The following is a 21,292-nucleotide window of genomic DNA, read 5'->3' on the forward strand; positions in this document are numbered from 1 at the left end:
ACCCTCCTTAAGAAGCCTTTTGCTTCTGGAGTTTTGATTGTTAAACGCAAAAGTGTTAATGTGTTGTTATTGTCACATAATTGTACAATTGTCATATAATTTACTGTTCTGAATATGGTCCTACCTCCACCCTTTCAGGACACTTCCCACACAACTGCTGCTACTGTTTGGGGGAATAGAAACTGAGGTTGGGACGCCGCTTTTTGAAGTTTTTAGATTGGTCAGTTCATCCTGAGCTCTGCTTGAGTTGTTTTCTGAGGTGCACAGTGAAGTCAGTATTGCAGGGAACATGGGCCAGGGCAGTGTACTATAGAAAGAGCTCCCTTTCAATAACCAGTACTTCGATATCATCACTGGAAATCACTGTCTGCTAATGACAGATAATGGGGTTTTGTGCCTAGAGACATTGTAAGCAACTGTTAGTTACAGCACAAATAACTTACTCGAAGCAGTGCTTCCTTATTACTTTTAAAAATACTGAAATTGCTATCAGCCAGAGCATTATATCTATTTTAAGTAGGTCTGAGATTCAGGGAAACAATGTGTGCAAGAATACTTTCCACAAGTAATTGCAGACATTGTAAAAACTGCATGTGTTAAAGCCTCGGTGCCTGCACTGGTAAAATCAGCTGGAGTGCAAAACATGACCTGAGTAATTCAGCTCATTTGCTTCTGACAGGCAAAAAGCCCTTTCCTTTCAATGCATCTACTTCGGATGTAAACACAGTTAATGAGCTTGTAACAACTTCATAGTAAGGCTGTTCATTCCTTTGGTATTTATTTTCTACATTTAAAGGAAGACACTAAGAAAAAAAGTGTTTCTAATCAGAAACTGTTTGATTCTTTGTATGATCTTCCAATGCGCTCTCTGCTCTCCTGCTGTATGCTGTGAAACCTCGTGCATTTAAATGACAACAGCCACATCAGCAATGTTGTGGACTCCATCCTCTCCCCCCAGGCTGGAATAATGCCAGGACAATCTAAATTCATAAGACTGAATTCCTGCCCTAGCTTATACAAATTCAGCTTGGTGTGCACTCATTTGATGAAATGTCTACTACAGAAACTATTCTTCCCCCTTGCATCCTTGTGGAAGCAATTTGAAATCATTGTGTACACACTAGATGTGGGAGACTGTTATTTAAGCTATGATATTTTAAAATAGGTGGATTATTTACATATGCAAAGAAACATCAGCATGTGAGTAACCAAACTAGCAATTAAATTGCTAGGCATGTTACTCAGAAGAACTGTAAGATATAAATAATTCTTTCAGATAAAATAAAAGTTTTTGCCTACGAGACTGGTTGGAGCATTTACTGAGAACACCAAGGTTTATTTCCTTTCAGCATCTAAAAGATTAATCCCTCTCAAAATTTATATTATTAAAATAATTGCACTACCAAGATACAAGAATCCTGTAATGAGTTCCCAAACACATACTTCAGCTATCGAAATATTTACATTGACTGAAATGAATATAAGTTCCTAAAATGTCACAGGCATCCAGGAACTCGTACACACACAGTGGCTCAGAAATGGACTCAAGTTCAGTGGAAGACAGCTTGGAATGTTTTTTTGGCATGGGGATAACACTAATATTTGTGACAACTTCTCCTGGAAAAGTTGTGAGAAATGTTAAAGGGAGTGGGAATTTGAGCACCAAATGGTTAAAACCACAGATGCAGATGATCAGAGTGGAAGAGCTCAATTTGAAACACAAGTTGGATTTTGACAAGTACTTGGCTTTCCCAGGTAAAAGCTCAAGTGCCCCTCAGCAGAATAGGCAAGCCCAGCTCAGCTTTACCTGTTCAACCTCCTGCCTAAAAAGAGAAAAGGCACCCGAGCACTGCTGCAGCTGGGTCAGTGGTCATCAAGAAGCCAGGAGAATAAGGTCCAACTCCAATGAATGCATTCCAAAATTACTTGAGCATGTAACTGTTATAAAACTGTTATATCTAACCATCAGCCTAGTGCTGGGGATGCCAAAGCTCTGGGAGCAAGTCCTTACTCTCAAAAGCAAACTTGAATTAAGGAGGGGCAGAGGGGGTTCATCTCTTTCACTTCCTAGCTGAAAGCACCAGCCAGTGCAGCAATTATAAATCCCATTCCTCCAAGAATCTCAAGGAAAAATAAGAGCATCAAAGGAGTAAGGTAAGTACTTGCAGGTATCAAAGAATTGACTAAAATTTCAGATGCCAGAACTCCTCCAGAAGTTGCATAACACAACCTACAGATTAAAGTGTCAGCCTTAAAACCACACCTTGCTCACATCTTTTGATTTCAGCTGGAAGGCAGTATGTCTCAGCTGCCAAAAATGCTTGATTTGTGATTGGATGGAGAATGGGGCAGGAGAAGACCTGGCTTTCAAGCATTTTATGTGCACTCCAAAATGCAGATTCACAAAACCAACAAAAAAGTAAAGGTGTAAATAAAGCTTTGCAATACTGTTTTAGCTCCCAACTCTGCAGCTGCTTAGTCAGCTGTAGCTTAGTGTAGCACCAGCAACTGTCTCCCCAGAAATGCTCCCTAGAAATAGGCTGTGCCTGGTACTGCAGGGGCTTGAGTCAGGAGCCTGCCGTGGGATCAATCAACTGCCACAGCTGCACAGGACCATGTAAGTCCTCAGTCAATATCTGAGCCAGTGGCATCGAGATGAGATGCAAAATGGTCCTGAGCAGTGACTGCAAAGGTTGGGGCACTTTCCTAAGTAAACCTTGAACCCAGTGTTCCACCTGTCCAGAGAACAAACTTGCTTCCAAGGACACTGAACCCTGGGCCCAAGTCACAGACCTACAGTCTGTGCAGTAAGTGTACAAATCCAGTAATCTCCAGCAATGCAGCACAAGTCAAGAGATAGTCTGCCATCTCACAGTTACTGTATGTTCACCTCAGCCAGCAGCTTGAAGGTTCATTGAGAAAAGCCCGTAACACAATGCCACAAGGAAAATGGTAATTCCTTCTTCAGAGCAGAATTCAAAGACTACACAATAAGTAAGGCACAAGGCAGTCAAAGAGAGTAACAGAAAATTTGCAATGGTTGTTTGAACAGTGTCTGCCAGGAAGGCAGGGACCCAGAAAGAAAAAAAAACAAAATACCCAGAGACTAATGGTAACATACATACAGATAAAAATTTAGGACTTACAAACTCAGCAGTCCAGTCCTAGTCCTCTCTGATTCTGAAAGGTTTTTAACATTCCTGTCCTTTTAGCACAACCTCGTGGGCAGCATAACAATCTTAGTTCCAGGAAATCAGAGCAGGTCAGTACAGCCCTTTCATTCAAAATACAGCCATTATCATCAGAACTTTTCCTCTCCTCACTTGGTATTTTAGTATTCTGGATTGTTTAATTGCTTAGATATTTACAGCCAGTAAAGCACCACACAAGATTCTGTAAAACTTTAATTTATTCCCCTCCCAAGTATCCAGAATAGAAGACCCTCTTAAGTTGGAGAAAAATGTGACAAAGAAATAGATTACCAGGATAGCTGTTCACAGAAGAAGAAAAAGCACATACTACCAAGGTTACACAGAAAACAACCCAAAAGTCCTATTTAATGGGATAGTGCAAGTTAACAGCATGTCTCTGGCAAGGATACCTTCATTTGGATTATAAAAGTTTTACAGAGTTAGATCAAGAGTCTGGATGGGTCTCTGATATTTTACTATAGCATTAAGAATGTACTGTTTGAAAGATGCTGTACAGAATGACCCACCAAACAAATGTATTTACAAGCCTGGGGAGAAAAAAATTATTTTTCAGTTTATTCAAAATAAAAATACACATAGAATTATGAAAATATAGGTTTACTATTTCCACCACACAGAAGTCAATGCTGCTGTCTGAAAGGCTTGCAAGATTATTTCAAGTTTTTTAAAGTTCATCTTTTTCCCTCAATAAGGTGTACCTATGTTCACTGGGTGCCAGTTTCTGGAATGAGCTCTCTGGTGGGCTGCTTGCTAAATCCTGAATTGGCTGAAAAACAGAACAAACAGTAAAATTGTTTGTTAGACTAATAATAATTCATCTCCAATAAATGAATTTCTAGCATTATGTGAATGCAGAAATGTGCAGCATCCTCATAAATAGTGTTTGGGGGTTTTTTTGGGAGTTATGTTCTGAGTCCCAAGTAGATGGAACACAAACACACACAATAATTAAGCAATTCCAGTTAAGGGTATTCCTTTTGTTTTAACATCTCAAGGCAACGGCCATCACATGAGTTTCTCTGCAAGTCACACCGAAGTATTTCAAATGTACCCCACTGTGTATTTGCTTGAACCTGCCACTTGCTTTGGGGGTATTCTAGATTTATCTGCATGTGTTTTATGAGATATACCAGAGCAAAAGTGACTTCACTGCGAAAGTATTTTAGAATTGCTTTTCCATGGAAATGAGAAGAAAACACCCCATACAAAAATTGCCCATGCAATTCAAGGCGCATAGGTGACCCACGACAGCAGCCTCTGGTTTAGTGAAGGCCAGTATTTATTTCCATTGCATCCACATCTTCCACAAGATGGCAGGATGCCATACAGAGATGGGAATGTAAACATCCCAGGTTTTGTGTGCATTTTTCAAGGCAGAAATGAGGCAAGAGCAAGCCTGCAGCTCTGGGTCCTGTGCCTGTGCCCAGACGGGCAGGCAGCAGGATCCAGGGACTCCACAGGCTTCCTCCTTCCCTGGCCAAGCCTCCTCCTCAGGGCAAGTGCCTGGCCTATGCCCCAGTCTCCAGCCCTTATTTCTGCCCCTCCTACTGATGACCTCGCTCAATGAATTTCTGAGTAACACAGGGAACTACACCTCAAAGGAACTACTGCTGAGACAATTCAGCCCACGTGTTTTCACAGCCAGTCATTACAACATTCAAAAGCAGTCATTCTCCTGGCTAAGCCCTCCTGGGCTTTCACACTTCTAAATCTTTTGAGCAGGGAAACAGGAGGCTGCATTCAATCCACTTAGAGCAGTGCCATCCTTACCACATTCCACAGATGAGCAGGAAAAGGAGCCTGTAGCCATAAATAGATTCTGTCCCTCAGCCATGGAATGGCCCAAGGCTCCCCAGCACAAGGGCACCAGGGCTCCTCTGGGACCAAAGTGGCTCTTTGAGCCCTGGACAACACAATGCATACCTTGAAAGAAGTGTTTAAAAACAGTTCTTTCTTTGGAGGGTGCCCAAGGTAGAGAAAATGTTCCCTGACAGTTAAATTTGCACTTTTCAGCAGGCCCTCAAGCATGTGAGCTGAGTGGAGTATCAAGAAGATAGATACAAGGCTGATTGAGACACCATTAGAAGACTGCAGTGAGCAGGGGGAATTGGGGCTGGTCATATCCTTTCTTTTCTGAACTGAGGGGCTTCTGACTTTTGTCTGGAGAAGGATCTAGTAGTTGTGTTCCTGAAGAGATCCCAGATGTGACTTCCAGGCATGTAATTACACAACATGACAAGCTTTGAGTAGAACCATGAAGAAATCAAACTGACAAGTGCAGCCTGTGAGCACTCCTAATGCTGTTTGTCAACCGCATTAACAAAAGCAGTAAGGCCTGTTACTGCTCACCCATCTTTTCTTGATGCTCTAATAATTTGCTTCCCGCTTATATTGTTAATATATAAAATATTCTATTGTTGTTTTCCCTTTGAAGCACCCTCTAGTAGTAGTAGTATGTTGTGTGGAAAACCACAATGATGGATTATCAGCTTTTGCACTGAAATCTCAGGAGAACCTAAGAGCAGCTCTGTGAAGTCAGTACAATCATCCAGCCCAAGATCTCCTGTTTCAGTGGAGAAAATAAATATTCTTATACTCTTCCCTTATTCAAGGCAAATAGGTACCATATTACCCCTAATGCCTACCACCCCTGATACTCCTTGCCTTTACCCAAAGAAGGGTGAAGAGCCAAGCAAAAGTGGTAATGTTATGCTTCTGTTAATAAATTTTCTCCTTCAAAAGACAGAAGTTAAAAGTACAAATATACTAGAAGGTACTGCTCTGACAAAGAGTAATAAAAAGGACTTTACTACATGGCCAAATGATATGTATTTGCTGTAACCTTACCTGACCAGGTGCTACATCAGTTGGATCAGGGCCATGATGAAACTCTCTATGCAATTTTCCAGAATGCAAGTCTAGTACAAATTGCTTCAGTTTACCTGGAACTCTGGAACAAATTCAACAGAAACATCCACATGTTTATTACAAGTTAAGTCCAAACACAGTAGATTTAAAGTGCACTGCTTAGAGTAGCCAACTTCTGTTTACCTAGCACACTATGCCTACTTTTAGGTGATTAATAGAGGACAGGGAGCCACACGGTTTGCTAAGGTATCCCACCAGCTTCTTTTTCTTTTCACTGTCTCTTGAGAGCACAGCAAGTATTTCATCTTTTCAATAACTCCCACAGAGCTGTATCAGCCAATAGCTTCATTGTGAACTCCCTTCAGCTCCCCACTAACCGTAATGTAAGAGGGAACAGCAGGTTCCAAATGCACAGTTTACAGATACAAATGACACTTGGGGAGCACTATTGACAAAACATCTTTGAAAAGCTCTCTACTGCCTCAGCAACTGCACACACACCACAGATAAGCACTAAGAAGATATCAATGTAAATCTAATCTGAGATCATCTACTGTCACCCACAGCAAACGTGCTAAACTACAACATCCAGTTTTATTTGTGAAATGTCAAGTTGACTAAAAATCTCAAAGTGAAGAGTTAATCTAGTAAGTATTAAAGATGAGATAAAAAACGCCAGTGTGAGCACTCCGCATGAAATCTAAAGGTAATGTGTGAATGGACACAGGTTTTGTAGGGAGTCTTTCATGAAACTAATTACATTTAGAAAAGAGGGAGAAAGTGTGGTCAGACAGATCATCAGAAAATGCTATGGATAAAATGCAGCAAATATTGTTTCAGAGGGTATCATTACAGCAATGTCTGTAACCAATCAGTATTACACTGGTACTTTAAGGGGTCTCTTCCCATCCCAGATGAGATCATGAATTAGTAACAATGGAGAAAAATGGGTTCATTCCAGTCTAGTTATAGGGACAGCAGACTTACTGCTCCCTGCTTTTCCTTGAGCTCCTGCCCCTGTTGTAGGGGAGGCACATTGCTGGAGACATTCTCCTCTCCTAATGCAGCAAGGGCACTCAGTGCCTGCAGCCTGGCGTAGCTCAGCCTGTTCTTGCTGAGAAGCTACAACCCATCTGTTGGACACTCCCTGCTATCATTTCCAGCCTGGAACAGCAGGATGAATAGGGCCAGGTGGCCAACAGATGAGGATAAAATAGTGATGGTCTCATTTGCCTGCCAAGTGCCTATTCTCCAAAAAGACAATGAGCTCCCTAAAGAGAGAGGAAATCTTTTAGTAGCCCAGCTCTCAAAGTGCCATATCCAAACCCTATTGGCTGGTGGCAGCACTGAGGTTACACGAGACAGCCTGGGGCCAGTTTATGAAAGAGTCCAGAAGGTTACTGAAGTGGTAGATGAAAGTCTCAGAATTAAGATTTTACTTATTATTAAAAAATAAAACCACCATTCAAAACAACAAAAACATCCAAACCACATATACACAAAAGACTATCTTCCCAGGAGCTTCAAGCTCTTCTTGTTCTCAAACTGTGTTTTGCTATTTCTATGTATCAGCTCAACATCCTAGAGTAAGGTTGAGTAATTATTTATCATTAGGCAACTGTCAACATCTCTCTTTCAGCTTCATTTGTAAGTGACAACTGGTAGACATCAAGCAAGTAGCTCTCATTATTCTGACAGTGTTTCACAGAAACTGAACATTTACGAAACATAACATTAAAGTCTAAACTAAACATCTCTACTACCTCTCTGTGAGATGTTAATTTGTTTTAGGGCTGTTTAAAAAGTGCCAATAAAAAGAGAGGTTTTAAAATGCAAATATCCTGGTTTTTTTGCTAGGGTGTGCAGTGAATACAATCTTCCAATGAAACAGAAACACAGGGAGAAAAATAGTCACTTATCAAGAATTTCAACATGCATAGCTTCAGATATTTGAAAAGCACTATTCAAGATACATAAGATACACCAGAGTCAACATTTTATAGATAAGTCTGTGGAGAATTGCAAAAAGAAGCTAAGTTTGAAATCTCCTCCCAGATATCAGTATCTCAGATAGAAGAATGTCTCCTGGAACAGCAGAACTAAACATGATATTACACTGACATTGCATGCTACACTGACATTGCATGTCTGAATCCTTGGTTTTGACAAAAATGGAACACCCAGCCTAGACATCTAACCAGGAGTTAGGCAGGAGTGTATGTGCAGCTGCCTCCTTTGAGACAGAAAGGAGTTTTTTTTAACACCCAACCAGAAGACAAAGAGCACTTGTGTCAGGCTGAAATCCCCTGAAGAGGACATTTACACATCTTCATTCCTTGACTGACCAGTGCCAGACAGAACACCTGCTTCCAAGGCTGTGCACCATGGTCAGGCTGAGGTAACGAGGGTTATCGCAGCAGTATTCACCTAAGCACTCTGGTACTTGGCTGTCCAGATAAACATGCCAGTGACTGGCCATTTTCCAAGTTGCACATGGAAAATTTCACAAACCCACACAACTATTTCTTTGCCAACTTTCCAGGTGTAGACTAATGCAGGAAGGCTAGAATTGCACTGCAGGAAAACCCAAACCAGCAGGCTGGGAATTATTACATTAATCCCTGAATAACACAGTACTTCACATTCCATGTAGTATTTTTAATCTTTTATAGTTGAGATATCTAGATCTTATTAGATCACTACTAAAAATGCCATGCCAGGCTCCAAATGCCTAACCATGGTGGAAAACAGCAAAACTGTGAAAGAAAAGCATCTAAGAACTTCATACAAGATTCTTTTCTTGCATAAAGTAATACAACTCCATTTAAACAATGACTTCACACCACCTCATCCTGCTATAAGGCTCTGACACTAAATCACACAGAGGCAGCCTTAGCAACCCCAGATTGACACATCTTCCACCACAGTACTGATTAAAGTATGAGCCTTTTCACTTGCTCTTCTGAAATTAAAATGCACCAAGAAAAATACTTACGACAAGTCACTGAAGTCTGGAAAGACATACATGTGCCTGAAGCTATCAATGGCAATGACAGGGCAGTCTGCTGGAGTCTTCTGAATGTGGAGGAGTGGATGCCTGAATTTGTCACAGTCAGCATGGAGGAAGTTTATTGTACCTTAATATTGTGAGCAGACAAAAACCCATGTTAGGATTTTTTTATTATCATCATCTTGAAACCCATTTGAAACCACCTTCCTAAGTATTACAAAGGTGGAGATGTTAGATAGATACAACATGCAAAACCTGAGAATAGGTCTAAATAAGCAACACCACCAAAATAATAGATTTTCTTAAAAGTGTTTTTTTTCTGTATTACAAACTGGAGCTTTGTTTAATGCCCTCTCAAAACACATTAAGTCATTCAGACAAGAAGGATTTCTGAAAGTTACTTACTAATAAATTGTGCATCTATTTTAATAATTTCCAGAGGAGTTGGTCCTCACTGTCAAAAACGCATCAAGCCCTTCAGTCTCAAGAGCTTGAAAGCTACAATTCTGTTTGGCCTTTGCTTCCACTCCACTGAGTTGTCTGAAAAAAATTATACCAGTAAAACCAAGAAGTAGTGGGAATTATTACAAACCTTTTTCCCCTATTAACTGCCGTGCAACCTCCTGTTGGAATTTCTCTAAACTCTCCAAGTCATCTTTCATGTGGAAAAGTATGAGAAAAGGAAGGCCTTCTTCTGTCAGTTCCTGCACAGAAAACAAAGGACAAACTAATTTCTTTCATTTCTTAAGGGCACCAAATTAAGTGATTCCAACAATTTTCAAATTCAGTGAGATCTCCACTTTAAAAACAGGCAAAAGAGCAAGACCAAAGACGTTAACTGCTGACCCTTCCTCTGAGATACCTGAGTGATACAGTTAACCATGTTTCCTCCCTCTTATCATACACAACAGGTAAAGAACAAGAGCAAGTCGTTATCAGCATTTTGGGAAGGAATACACTTTTACTGGAATACTTATGCAAAAGAAATACCCTGATTCAGAGTAAACACAGCAGCTCCAGAGAAACCACAATAAGGCCTGAGCACCATGGTTGTTACATGCTACAAAAGGCTGAGGGTGTACCCTAGAACCCAGTTCTAGCTTATTCACATAGTAAATTGGTGGTTTCTTAGCATAACACCAGAAGCATCTTTGAATAACTCTATTCCCTCCTCACCAAAAAAGAGCAAAGCAGAAGCTAATGACACAGCCAGAGCAGTTATGATCAAGTGCTGCTCTCCGGCCAGTAACTGTGTCCTGACTGGACAGGCAAACTTTAGTTCCTTGTATGAATCTGTTCTTGCAGCCCAATGTCTTTTAAAGACCTCTGCCCACAGACAGATAAATACAGGAGTGCCTTGAATAATTTATTCAGGATTTTTCTTTTACTCAAACAAAACACAAACGCTTGCTCCAAAAGTGATTTTTGTCACCTCAACTCCCAACAGCCTGATTGAAGAAATAATCATTTACCATCTAAGAAATGCCTACAGTTGTCTATCTTTCATTTGCAAAACTGCATTTGTATAACAAGCAAGTGCTGCTATTGCTTTGATTCTGGCCTACATTAGCATGTAGGCCAGACTGTGCTTTTTGGGAGAGATAGTAGTGGCTTATTCTGCTACCAAACAGAAGGGTTTCTTCAGATATCTTCAATTTGCAGGAAGTTGAAGGAAAGACTTCCCCTATCAGTAGGCAGCCAGTTACACAGGGTACATGAAATGGCTCTTGTTCTCCCTTCAACCAAGTCTATCAGGTAAGTTGAAGCATGTTTTTTTAAACAGAAGACTGCAGATCCCCATAACTTCAGTACTCTTGAAGTCCAATCCCTAAAACAACAACTAATCATATGTGCTCATTCTCATTTTTACACACACACATTCAGCTGGGTCTCAGCCTCCTCTCCTACTACAGGATGGGAAAAAGTCTGTTTTGTGCCACTATAATTATGGCTCCATTTCCCTCACTTCAGCAAGTACATTTCCAGGGGGCAAACTCCTAAACAGCTTGGTATCTGGCTCTAAGGTCTTCTATTGCTTGCAAGCAGCTAAAATGACAACCTCAACAAGTTACATTCACAAGATCAATTCATCTCCAAACAGGCTTTAAGAAGAGCTGGCGTGAACCTTGCTAATTTTAGCCCTTCTATAAGATACCTCCCTTTGTTTCCTATGCTATTCCAGCTTTCATATAATGTCTCACTGATCAGGCAGGACAAGTGGAAGCTCCCTCAAAAGTTGCTCTGTTGTTTGGCACTAAGAAAATCAGAAGATTTTCCATTAGATCTCAGCTTCCCACATCACTTCTGTGTGCCTTTGAGAAGCTTCTTACTGGTTCCAAACCTGACTGTTCAGTACAACCGTTGGATGACACAGGTTCACTGCATCCATTTAACACAGAACTACACAGCCTGATTCCAGGTTAAACAGGGACTTCTTCTGAATGATATCTTGATCCCAACAGCCTTTGCCAGTCAAGCAGGAACTGTCTCAAATGGGCAGTCCTCGAGCAGACGATCCTCGAGCAGAAGACACAGTAATTGAGCTTCAGAGATCAATTACTGTGTGCCTTAAGTGTATTCTAGTGCCATCAACACAGTTTAACAGTCACAGTACTTCATATTTTTATCTTGTAATATTGTGCAGTATGCGCAATAAAAGCCCATTTAAATAACTGTACAATCTCAGCATGCAGAAACATCTCAATTTTGGCATGTTTAAATTTGTTTGGGTACCAGCAACACTGAAATTTTTGAACAAACTTTGCCGTGCGAAATGTCACATTGTAACTGTAACTATATGCCTAAGCAAACAGGAATCAAGGGTTAAGGGAACAACCAGAGAAACCCCAACAGAATGTGGTACAAGCTAACAGTGATGAACCTTGGCTTCCAAGACTCAGAATCCTGTTTCACCATGGAAAAAGTACACTGAAAATCTACCACACACTTCTAAAGATGTTATCATGTGACATTTTTTACATATTGAGCAAATGAAGAATTAAGATTTGTTAACTATCAGAACTTTCCAGTAAAAGCTGGCAGGATTGACTAGAAAACAGTCAATAAACATGGCCTTAGTAAAATCACCCTGTCCATCCCTCTGCCTGAAGTGGGAAACCTGAATAGTTCTGGGCTGCATGTGCCCAGGACAGCAGATTCAGGATAAAAAGAATTAAGTGTGCAAACCGTGAATGAATCATGACTGATTCTCTGGTTTCTCATCCAGTACGGACAACGTACCATGATTTGTAACAAACCTTGGCAAATTTTCTAACAGATTCTGTACCTCTGTACAAATACTCCTTTTGAGATGCTACAAACTTGATAATTTTCTAAGGACTTTTTTCCCCGTTATTTATTTTACAAAGAACAAAAAATATGGAGTTGGATATGGACAAAAGAAGAATAAGTTACAAAAGAAAACAAAAAAGCCTTGAAAGAAATAATAATGAGAAGAAAAGAGATATTTAAAAACAAACTCCCAAATTTCACCTGACAAACTGCAGCCAAAAGAAGAAAAACATGGGAAACAACACATGAAACTAAAAAGATTAAGCTGCCACTGCTTTTACACAGATTGAAAATAAAAATCCCACATAGTTTTCATTACCATTCCCAGAAGATTCCATGGTCAGCCAGCATTTAATGTGCTTATTTATGAGATAATGCTTTGGAAGTGGTTAATACAGTAATATTTTTCTACCACTCACATTAACATCAATGGGAGGGAGCTGGGGATGTTTGGCCTGGAGAAAAGGAGGCTCAGGGGAGACCCTATTGCTCTCTACAACTGCCTGAAAGGAGGGTGTAGCCAGGTGGGGGCTGGCCCCTTCTCCCAGGTAACAAGGGACAGGAGAAGAGGAAATGACCTCAGGTTGCACCAGGATAGGTTTAGATTGGATATTGGGAAAAAACTTTTCCACGAAAAGGGTTGTGAAGCACTGGAACAGCCTGCTCAGGGAAGTGGCAGAATCACCATTCCTGGAAGTGCTCAAAAAAACATGTGGATGTGGCACGTGGGGACAAGGTTTAATGCTGAGCACAGTGGTGCTGGGTTAACTGCTGGACTCAATGATCTCAGAGGTCTTTCCCAACCTTCTGTAATTATAGCCTCTTACTTTGGTAGTGTATGAAACTACTACCAAAGATCTGCCTCCAGTGAATTTCAAGAGTAACCAAAAAGCTACTAAAGAATGAAAAGACATTATGTGACAGCCATTTTCTGTCTAAACCAAATACACGAAGTTGTTTGATGTGGAATAGAGACCTTGAAAGCGACATTTTCGTTTCAAGAAAGAAACCCCAAATGTAGAATAGTACAAAAAAATCTTACCTCCCCATTTTCAAATGTGATTTCTCGAACTAATGGTACACATTTGTCTTGTGTCCATGCATAAATCAAATCAAAATTGGTTAGTGAACCTAAATACACCATATCTGGAGCATTTTCCTGTTGAAAAGAAAAATACAGTAGGATGAGAAACAGTAGAAATGACATTGCTGCCTACAAAGATTACCTACTCAACATAAAATTACAATATTCATACAAATATTTAAAACAAATCTTACACCAATATTCAACCTTGTGCATGCAAGATTTCTATTAAATAAGTGATAAAAGTACAAATAGAAAATAAATATTACATATGATAATTTATGCAGTCAACTCCATTTTATAAGACAATTTATAAATAATGGGAGATACTTTGTTTCCAAATTAGGGATGCTTCAAGTAAGGGGTATTTAGATTTCTGTTTTCTGCTAGGCTGAGAAATAATATCTCCAGACCTAAACTAAGTGCAAATAGTGAGCTGCTTCAGTGAATGCTGATAGTTACAGGGACTCATCAAAACCCCTTCCTAAAGTCCTACAGGACTTGAAACTTCTATTTTACATTTGCTTTGCCAAAGAGATATGAATAAATAATAATTTTCCTTTATTTGCTAGTAGCTTTAACTTATAATTCGGTGCTAGCATCCTTTAATTTAATTACAATTTTGGTTAACACGAAATGAAGCATGACTTCGCAAGCTGCGGCCATGATTAAGCACACCTTAATTCAGAAATGCCGTATAAATTAGGTAACTTCATAAATTCTATTGTTGGAAAAAAAAATTGCTTTGAAACTCCCTTTCCCCTCAGGTCTATTTGCATCTATTTCCTCTTTTGTAAGCAGCTCTTTTCATACAGTAAATTTGAGAAAGGAGCAGAGTTTTAGATAGTATGTCTCTATAAAGCAATTCTTGCAAATTTTCTTCTGTACTGAATTTTTCTTCCAGTTAAAGTATGTTTATGAGAGTTTGCTAACCCACAATTAATTCTATTAATTATTTTTCTCCTTTTTTTTTAATTAACAGAAGAGCTCTTAACCCTTGTGGACTAAGGCATACAAGACAATTAAGTAATAGTCATAAAAATACACAGTACTTGTCATTTGCTTTGAAAAACATGAAGTGTACCAGCTTCACAGATTTTAAAGAAAACACACATGATGTGTTGACTGTGTTAAAAAAAAAAAAGATTAAATTTTTTGACATGGCTATTTCAAACTATACATTTAGGTTCTGTGCATTAATGGTTAACATGTCAGACTGATCTTTTTCACTGACTCAGAAACCCTAATTTCTATGATCCTATTCCTCACACTATTTAGTGATGGAATAAAACTAAGATCTGAGATGCAGTAATACACTGAATGATCTGAATACAGACTCCATTTGTTTGTATTCACATATAATCACAGCAATCAAAATAAAATACATAGTTACACTTACCCCTGGTGGCTTGTAGATTACATTGTCTCCGCTAAATCTCTCTGCTTTTGAAATAGCCCTAAAACAAACCAACCAGTAAGCATGTCTTAGTACAGACAAATAAAATAACTGAGATACCAAAATTCATATTTTAATTTTCTTTCCTCTTCTTACTTCCTTTTTTTCCCCTTTACAATTTGAGAATTAAAACCCTTAATTTTTAAAGTAAACTGTAAAGTGACTCCATAGAAACTTGGCCCGCCTGGATAAGAGGGCATTAAGGGAGTCAGCAAGATGCATCCCTAAGATCAGAAGTCTGGACTAAAGGCATCAAAGTGACAATGATAAATGCCAGGACAGTTTTGGGTAAGGACCATCAAAGAAGAAAAAATCTTGAGGAAGCAAAGAGGAAGGTGGATTCTTGTTTGCATTTACTCTTCCTATTCCACTGTTTACACCATGAACTTACATCTCCTCTACCCTGACAGAGAAGGGCTTTGAGGTGTTCTGTAGGCAAAAGCAATGAGAAAACAGAGAGCAAGTGATCCCCCACTGTCCATTTTACCCTCAAAACACATCTAGAGAGAAGACACAGCATGCAGTTTCTGGCCACTGATAATACAGCAAGTGTACCTCTAAGACATACAATTCCTCCTTGGTATTCAGCTTACTACCTCACCTTGCTAAGTTTCTCTCGTGCCTTTAGAATATTTTACCCCAAATCACAGCAAAGTGCCCTGAAAGCTGCTAGTTTGTACCCCAAAATTATCATCTCTTATTCAAGTAAGTTGGAACAGCTGTGCATCCAATGAAGGAGATAGAAAAGTAAGAGAAGTCAAATTATCTAAATTTACCTCACTGCAAGATGAGCTGCATCTTCCAGGGGGGTCTGAACAATTTAGAGTGCCAAGAAAACTACAGACATCATAAGGCTTAACTCAAAGTACCTATGTTTTATTGATTTCTTTTGATCTAATTATCTCTTCTTATCACATATAAAAGGTGCCTTGCATCAGTTATGTTACACCACCAGTATTTGCATCAGTTTAGAGATGTGTAATTTAAAATGCATTTTTGTATTCCCAACATGACTCTCCCCATTATGTGAAATGAGCCTTCCTAGTGACAATCATGACTGAGATAAACCACTTGCATTCCAAATAAGGCTTCATGGAATAAGTAAGTGAAGCCATAGAAGCCACCTGCACAATCACTGCTTGCTAAGCTGATGATAATCTATAATGAAATACATGCTCTAGGGTAACCCTGTGGTAGAACCCAGAATGTCCTCTTCTGTGTTCTTCCACTCCAGTAGCTGCAGCTATGACTGATTTGTTTTTTCAGATAACTCAAATAAAGTGGGGACATGATGTGAAAATCCCAAATGCCTAAAGATACACCTTTTTAAAACAACTACTAAAATGGAAACACTTCAGTTTGCATTTTGTCTTTTTTTGAAGCAGTAATGTCCAAGGTGAATCTCTGGAAAGCACACAACCCCCCCACCCTCCCCTGCCATATTTACTTGCTAATGTAAAATTAAAACAGTTCTTAGATTTATCACTTTCTGCCATGAATTACTTATAGTTCATCATAGTATTTTAAGATAAAAGTATTTTTGGCTTTTTTTTTCCCCTGTTCAACATTCTCTTCCATGTTCACAAACATTACAGATTCATTCCTCTCTATTTCTAAAATCTACCTCTAACAATCTCTTAATCAGATTCTTCATCTATCTCCTCCTACTTACAAGTCTTCTTTCAATAATCTTGTTCTGTGGTCGCTTCATATCTTAACAGAGCTGTAAGGACCAGTTAATTTAAGAATAGTTTAAACCATCAAAATCATCTGCAACTAAGTACTATTAACAGAGTTTTTAAATAAGCTATTACAAGTACCTAAAGCCAGAATAATTTTGGCATAATGGGACAGCTCTGCCTTGACAGAAGTTAGTCAAGCAACTATGTTTCTCCTGTCAAACTGATTGTTTTATTTTAGCTTAAGAGAAATTTGAACATGACCACTCATGTAACCTCCCCAAACCATGTCGCTGTTGAACTCTGTCCATAGCAAAACCATAAGTCCTTTCCAGGGGCTGTTAGGATGCTCAGTCAGAAGAGTTCAACTGATCAATGCCAGCTCCCCATGAAGAATTTTGCTATATATAATCTGAAGAAAAACCACTGATCTGTAGCCAGCATCTCCCTTGGAAGTCTTTTCACATACAATTTTTAGGAAGTTGAAGAGCCTCAGCTACTGAGAGATGAAAACATTTAGCTCCCAAGGTTGCTGTTGGGAAGGCTGCACTTTAAAACACTAACAGCTCCAGGCTAGAAAGGGAATGGGTGTCTGGAGATAAGAATAATAATAAACCTGCTGTGCAATCTGTATTTACACAGGCAGGTTATCAATATATCAAACTGTGATCCATTCCACTATGTCTGCTTATTGCTTATATCTGGACAAAAAATAAAAATAAACCCCCTATAGTACTTACTTTAAGAACAGCGCCCAACAACCAAGTGCTAACACTCAGTTGTGGGAAACTGCTTCTCATTATAGGCAATTGGCAAACAGCAAACCAAAGATGAATAGACTCAAAAAACAGGAGAGTGAATGTTGAAAGTAGTGCTATCTTACTAATAATTTTTTAAGTTATTTTTGAAAAGTTGAATGAGGGTCAAAAAATAATTTAAAATTCTAACAGGAACTCAGAGTGGCTGTGCTGAGAACAAGGATCGATGCAGCCATCAGAAAACACTTGAGATAAGGGCATTAACTGGGGATAAGACTGACAGACCTACAGGCCACAGATTTACAAGTCATGGCCAAGGCTGCTTACACAGTCATAGCAGTACTGGACTGGGAACTGAAGGAAGAGAAAGCCACATGTAACCCTGCACTCTGCAAACACTCTAGCCCACCCCCAAAATTATTTTTAGAGACATATTGGAAGAGGCATTAGGGACTGACAACAAGTTTTGTCCGAACAGATGAAACATTTTCTACCTTGATACATCCGTTCAGTTTCTCTGCTATTCTTCACTACATCCAATTAAAAAAAAAAAAACAAAACTCCTGAGGCAACTCTGTGCAGCATAAAATCTGGAATAAACCATGCAAATTCCTGATTTTGCAACTGTGGGTAGACTGGAAAACACTACAATCACATTAATGCCCAATCACTTCAAATTGGGCAGTGCTAGCACATTAAACACTGCAGAATGAATCTAGATTTTAATATGCTAGTTAAAAAGTGAATCACTCCCAATCTATCCTTCTTCCACTGAATATTTTGAAATATCACTGTAAATCTGTACAAGGAGAAATCTGAATTCCTGTAGATTTTTCTTCTAGACTTACACTGCATAGCTCACCAATGCAATTTTCTTTCTAAGCTATTACACTGCACAGTGACATAAAACTTGCATGAAAAGGAGGCACGGAAATAAGGTATTTTGGAACAAGGTCTGCTCCCCTAACACCAAGTGGAAATGAGTAAGCAACTACATTCCCTAGAGAGAAAAGGGGGGGAAAAGAAAGGGAAGAATGAAAAAAAAAACCCTTTCCCTCTAATAAGGCAGGTTTTTGGGACACAAATGTCCACCATTCCCCCACCCACACCTCCTCAGGTACATTTAAACTATATTGACAAAGAATGGTACAAAAAAAAAAAAAAAAGGAAGCAAAAAATAAAAGTTTAATTTCACAGCAAACATTAAGGCTAAGAACAGTTTTCTCCTTCGATCCCTTCAGTGTATTTATCCATTAAGGTTTAGTCTCTTCAGCTATGCTACACTGAAAATAATAAAGAAGTCTATTTAATATAATTATATAGACCTCATTAACAGAATTTCAATAATGAAGTCATGAAATCAAGAAATTTCAAAACTTACCCAAAGGCAGAGAGGAACACACAATCATCATGCAAAATATTCGCTACTCTTTCAAAGGTTCTGTAATTATCAGAGTCTTTTTGCTCAAAGTACCCAATAATATTTCTTCTGCTGCGCTGTAAAAACAAAGGTTGAATTATAACTTGCATCAAGTTATCAAAAACTGTCATTACTCCCTACAGATATTAAATAGAGGGATGCCATTCATTCAACAGTCAGTGAATGCAGAAATTATTTCTTTTTTGCCTTTCAATATTCAGAAGAATCCTTGTGAGTATTTTTTTTTGTGAGGAATATTAAAAGTATCTAGTCAAATATTACACAGGATTCTATTCAAATTTTTAAAAGCAAGATAAATAACTTAGTAGTGGAGTGAATGCAGCTCAAAGTGACTATACTGAACTAATTTGTAATACTGCAGATGATCCAGTTTTCCATTCAATTTAACAAAAACCACAAGGTACTGAACATTCCACGGTTCAACATGGAAAAAAATTTCAGAGAAGAAATAAAATTGAAACACTTACATCAAGAGAACTAATTTCTTCCAAATCCTGGACCTCCCGAATAGGGTTACTTTTCTGCTGCCTGATGTAATCTGCTATTGCTGTCACAGATCTCTGGCCCCTGTATTCCCTCTTCATCATCATGCCATTCCGGAAGAGCTTCAGAGTTGGGTATTTGCTTATCCTGTACCTCTGAGCTATATCAGCTAAAAAGAAATTAAGAAAATGAAAGCAATGCCCTACAAATACAGAAATATACTGAAGATTGTTTCGTATGCGTGTATATGTCTGCCTGTATGTGGAATGTCTGAACCAGCCATCCTACGTCTTTAAGCAAGATGACAAAACAAAACAAACAAATAAACCAACCAAACAAAAAACCCAACAAAAACAAACCCCCCAAACACCCCCAAAGCAAAAGCACCAAAACTCGTCACACCTATATTCCTCCTATGTACTCATCGTCATAAAGGAAAGAATTACCAAAATCTGTGTTAAGCAAAGACTCAGCTTGGTCATGTATACTCATTTAGCACACTTCCTACAAACAACTAGGAAGGCAAATTTAAGGGCATAACAAGAACATGACAATCTTCAAAGCTTGCCAATCCCAGTTAATTAAACCACTTGAGAAAATATTAGTAAAATAAATCATCTCCTATTTTTCTTCAAATTTAGGATTTGCATCTCAATTGCAATGCTGGAAATATAACTGTCATGTCTAAAATGTTTGAGGATGTAAATGCTGTGCAAAGTATTTTTTGAAGTGAAGGCCAGAACTGCTGTTTCAGTTTTGAGACGTTGAGGTTTTGAACAATGACAAAATTCCAGGTTTCTAGATTAAGGCAAACACCTCTGTGGTCAACCAGTATCATCATTCCCTCCAAGACAGGTCTTCATTCACATCTATACATACAGTCCAGTCTTCTAGACCTGGACCACAGAGAGGTTCACACAACAAAGTAACATGTGATTGGCATTAATCTGGGATAAGAGCACTAGCTATTGTCACCTTTATCTAACAGCTCAGTTCTTTATTTATTCACAAGATTTACAAATGTAAAAGAATAAAACCAGAAAGAGGCTTTACAGGAAAAGTAAAAGAGCAGCAAAGAAGAAAGCTAAGTAGAAGCAATACAAGTTTCCCTAACATGCGCATCCTGTGCCCCTTCAATCGCTACTAAGGTACAAATGTGGTTCTTCACCACACCCCACCAGAGTTCTTAACATGCCCCTTTGTCCCTCTTCCACCTTGCTAAATCATTGGGATGCAGCAAATTGCAATAGGAATTGCAGCTAGTTCCCAGCCACAAATAGATGGGGAAGCTTACACAGAACCAGCAAGTGATTCATGGCACACTGAGCAGGATCCAGCTGCCTTGAGTTTTTACAACCTTTGCTATGCTGTAGAAATTTGTTTTGTGCATCTCCAGTATTCAGCAACTGCTTTAATCAAAGTTTTTAAGTATTTAATAGCTTTGAATGCTAGTCCCCCTTTCAGATGTGGCTGAAGTCCAGCAAAGAACTTGACAATTTTATGAGGAAGAACTGAAGAAATGAGGTAACCAGATATACTTTGGGTTCTTAGGAAAGCAAAAATAAAAACAAAAAATAAAAACAAACAATAAAAACAAAGTATATAATGTTAGATTTCCAGCAGCACTTTCTTTTGGATTTTACTTTGCTTAATTATTCCCTCCTGTTCACTCCTCCCCTAGAAATAAATCTAGAAAAAAAATAAAATCTCACAGACCCTTTGAAAATAATTTATCTTCTTTTACAGAGTGGGATGCAGTTTACTTATGTCTCTGGACCTAAACTCAACTAAATGTCCCCCAAATATGCCCACCTTCCCAAGCTACTTAACCATTTGAGGAGACTCGTTCCAGCCAACCACACCCACCACACTTCCCCTTCTTTACTCTCTCAAGGAAAGACAGAGGTGGTGAATTCAGCAGACTGATCTGTCCTTTGGAGACAGAGAAGTTTCATTCAATTGACAGAGAGAGGAAGGCATTGCAAGTGTGGCCTGTATCCTTACTTTTCA

The 21,292-nt window shown here is 38.9% G+C and overlaps 1 protein-coding gene across 2 annotated transcripts in view; it reads right to left on the minus strand.

Moving 5' to 3' along the window:
• Positions 1–3,015: 3,015 nt before the first annotated feature.
• The window catches only part of ERP44 (endoplasmic reticulum protein 44), a 47,859-nt gene continuing 29,582 nt past the window's right edge, over positions 3,016–21,292 (minus strand). For both annotated transcript variants that reach the window (XM_084226495.1, XM_084226496.1), the window contains 8 exons: positions 19,267–19,451; positions 18,740–18,855; positions 14,865–14,922; positions 13,424–13,540; positions 9,683–9,794; positions 9,076–9,217; positions 6,060–6,162; positions 3,016–3,978 (listed from right to left, as the gene is read on the minus strand). In XM_084226495.1, the coding sequence (XP_084082621.1) occupies positions 3,877–3,978; positions 6,060–6,162; positions 9,076–9,217; positions 9,683–9,794; positions 13,424–13,540; positions 14,865–14,922; positions 18,740–18,855; positions 19,267–19,451 (935 nt within the window). In that variant the 3' untranslated portion in view covers positions 3,016–3,876. The remainder of the gene's footprint in view (positions 3,979–6,059; positions 6,163–9,075; positions 9,218–9,682; positions 9,795–13,423; positions 13,541–14,864; positions 14,923–18,739; positions 18,856–19,266; positions 19,452–21,292) is intronic.

The sequence above is a fragment of the Fringilla coelebs genome (genome assembly GCF_963513975.1).
Source record: "Fringilla coelebs genome assembly, chromosome: 1".
Lineage (NCBI taxonomy): Eukaryota > Metazoa > Chordata > Aves > Passeriformes > Fringillidae > Fringilla > Fringilla coelebs.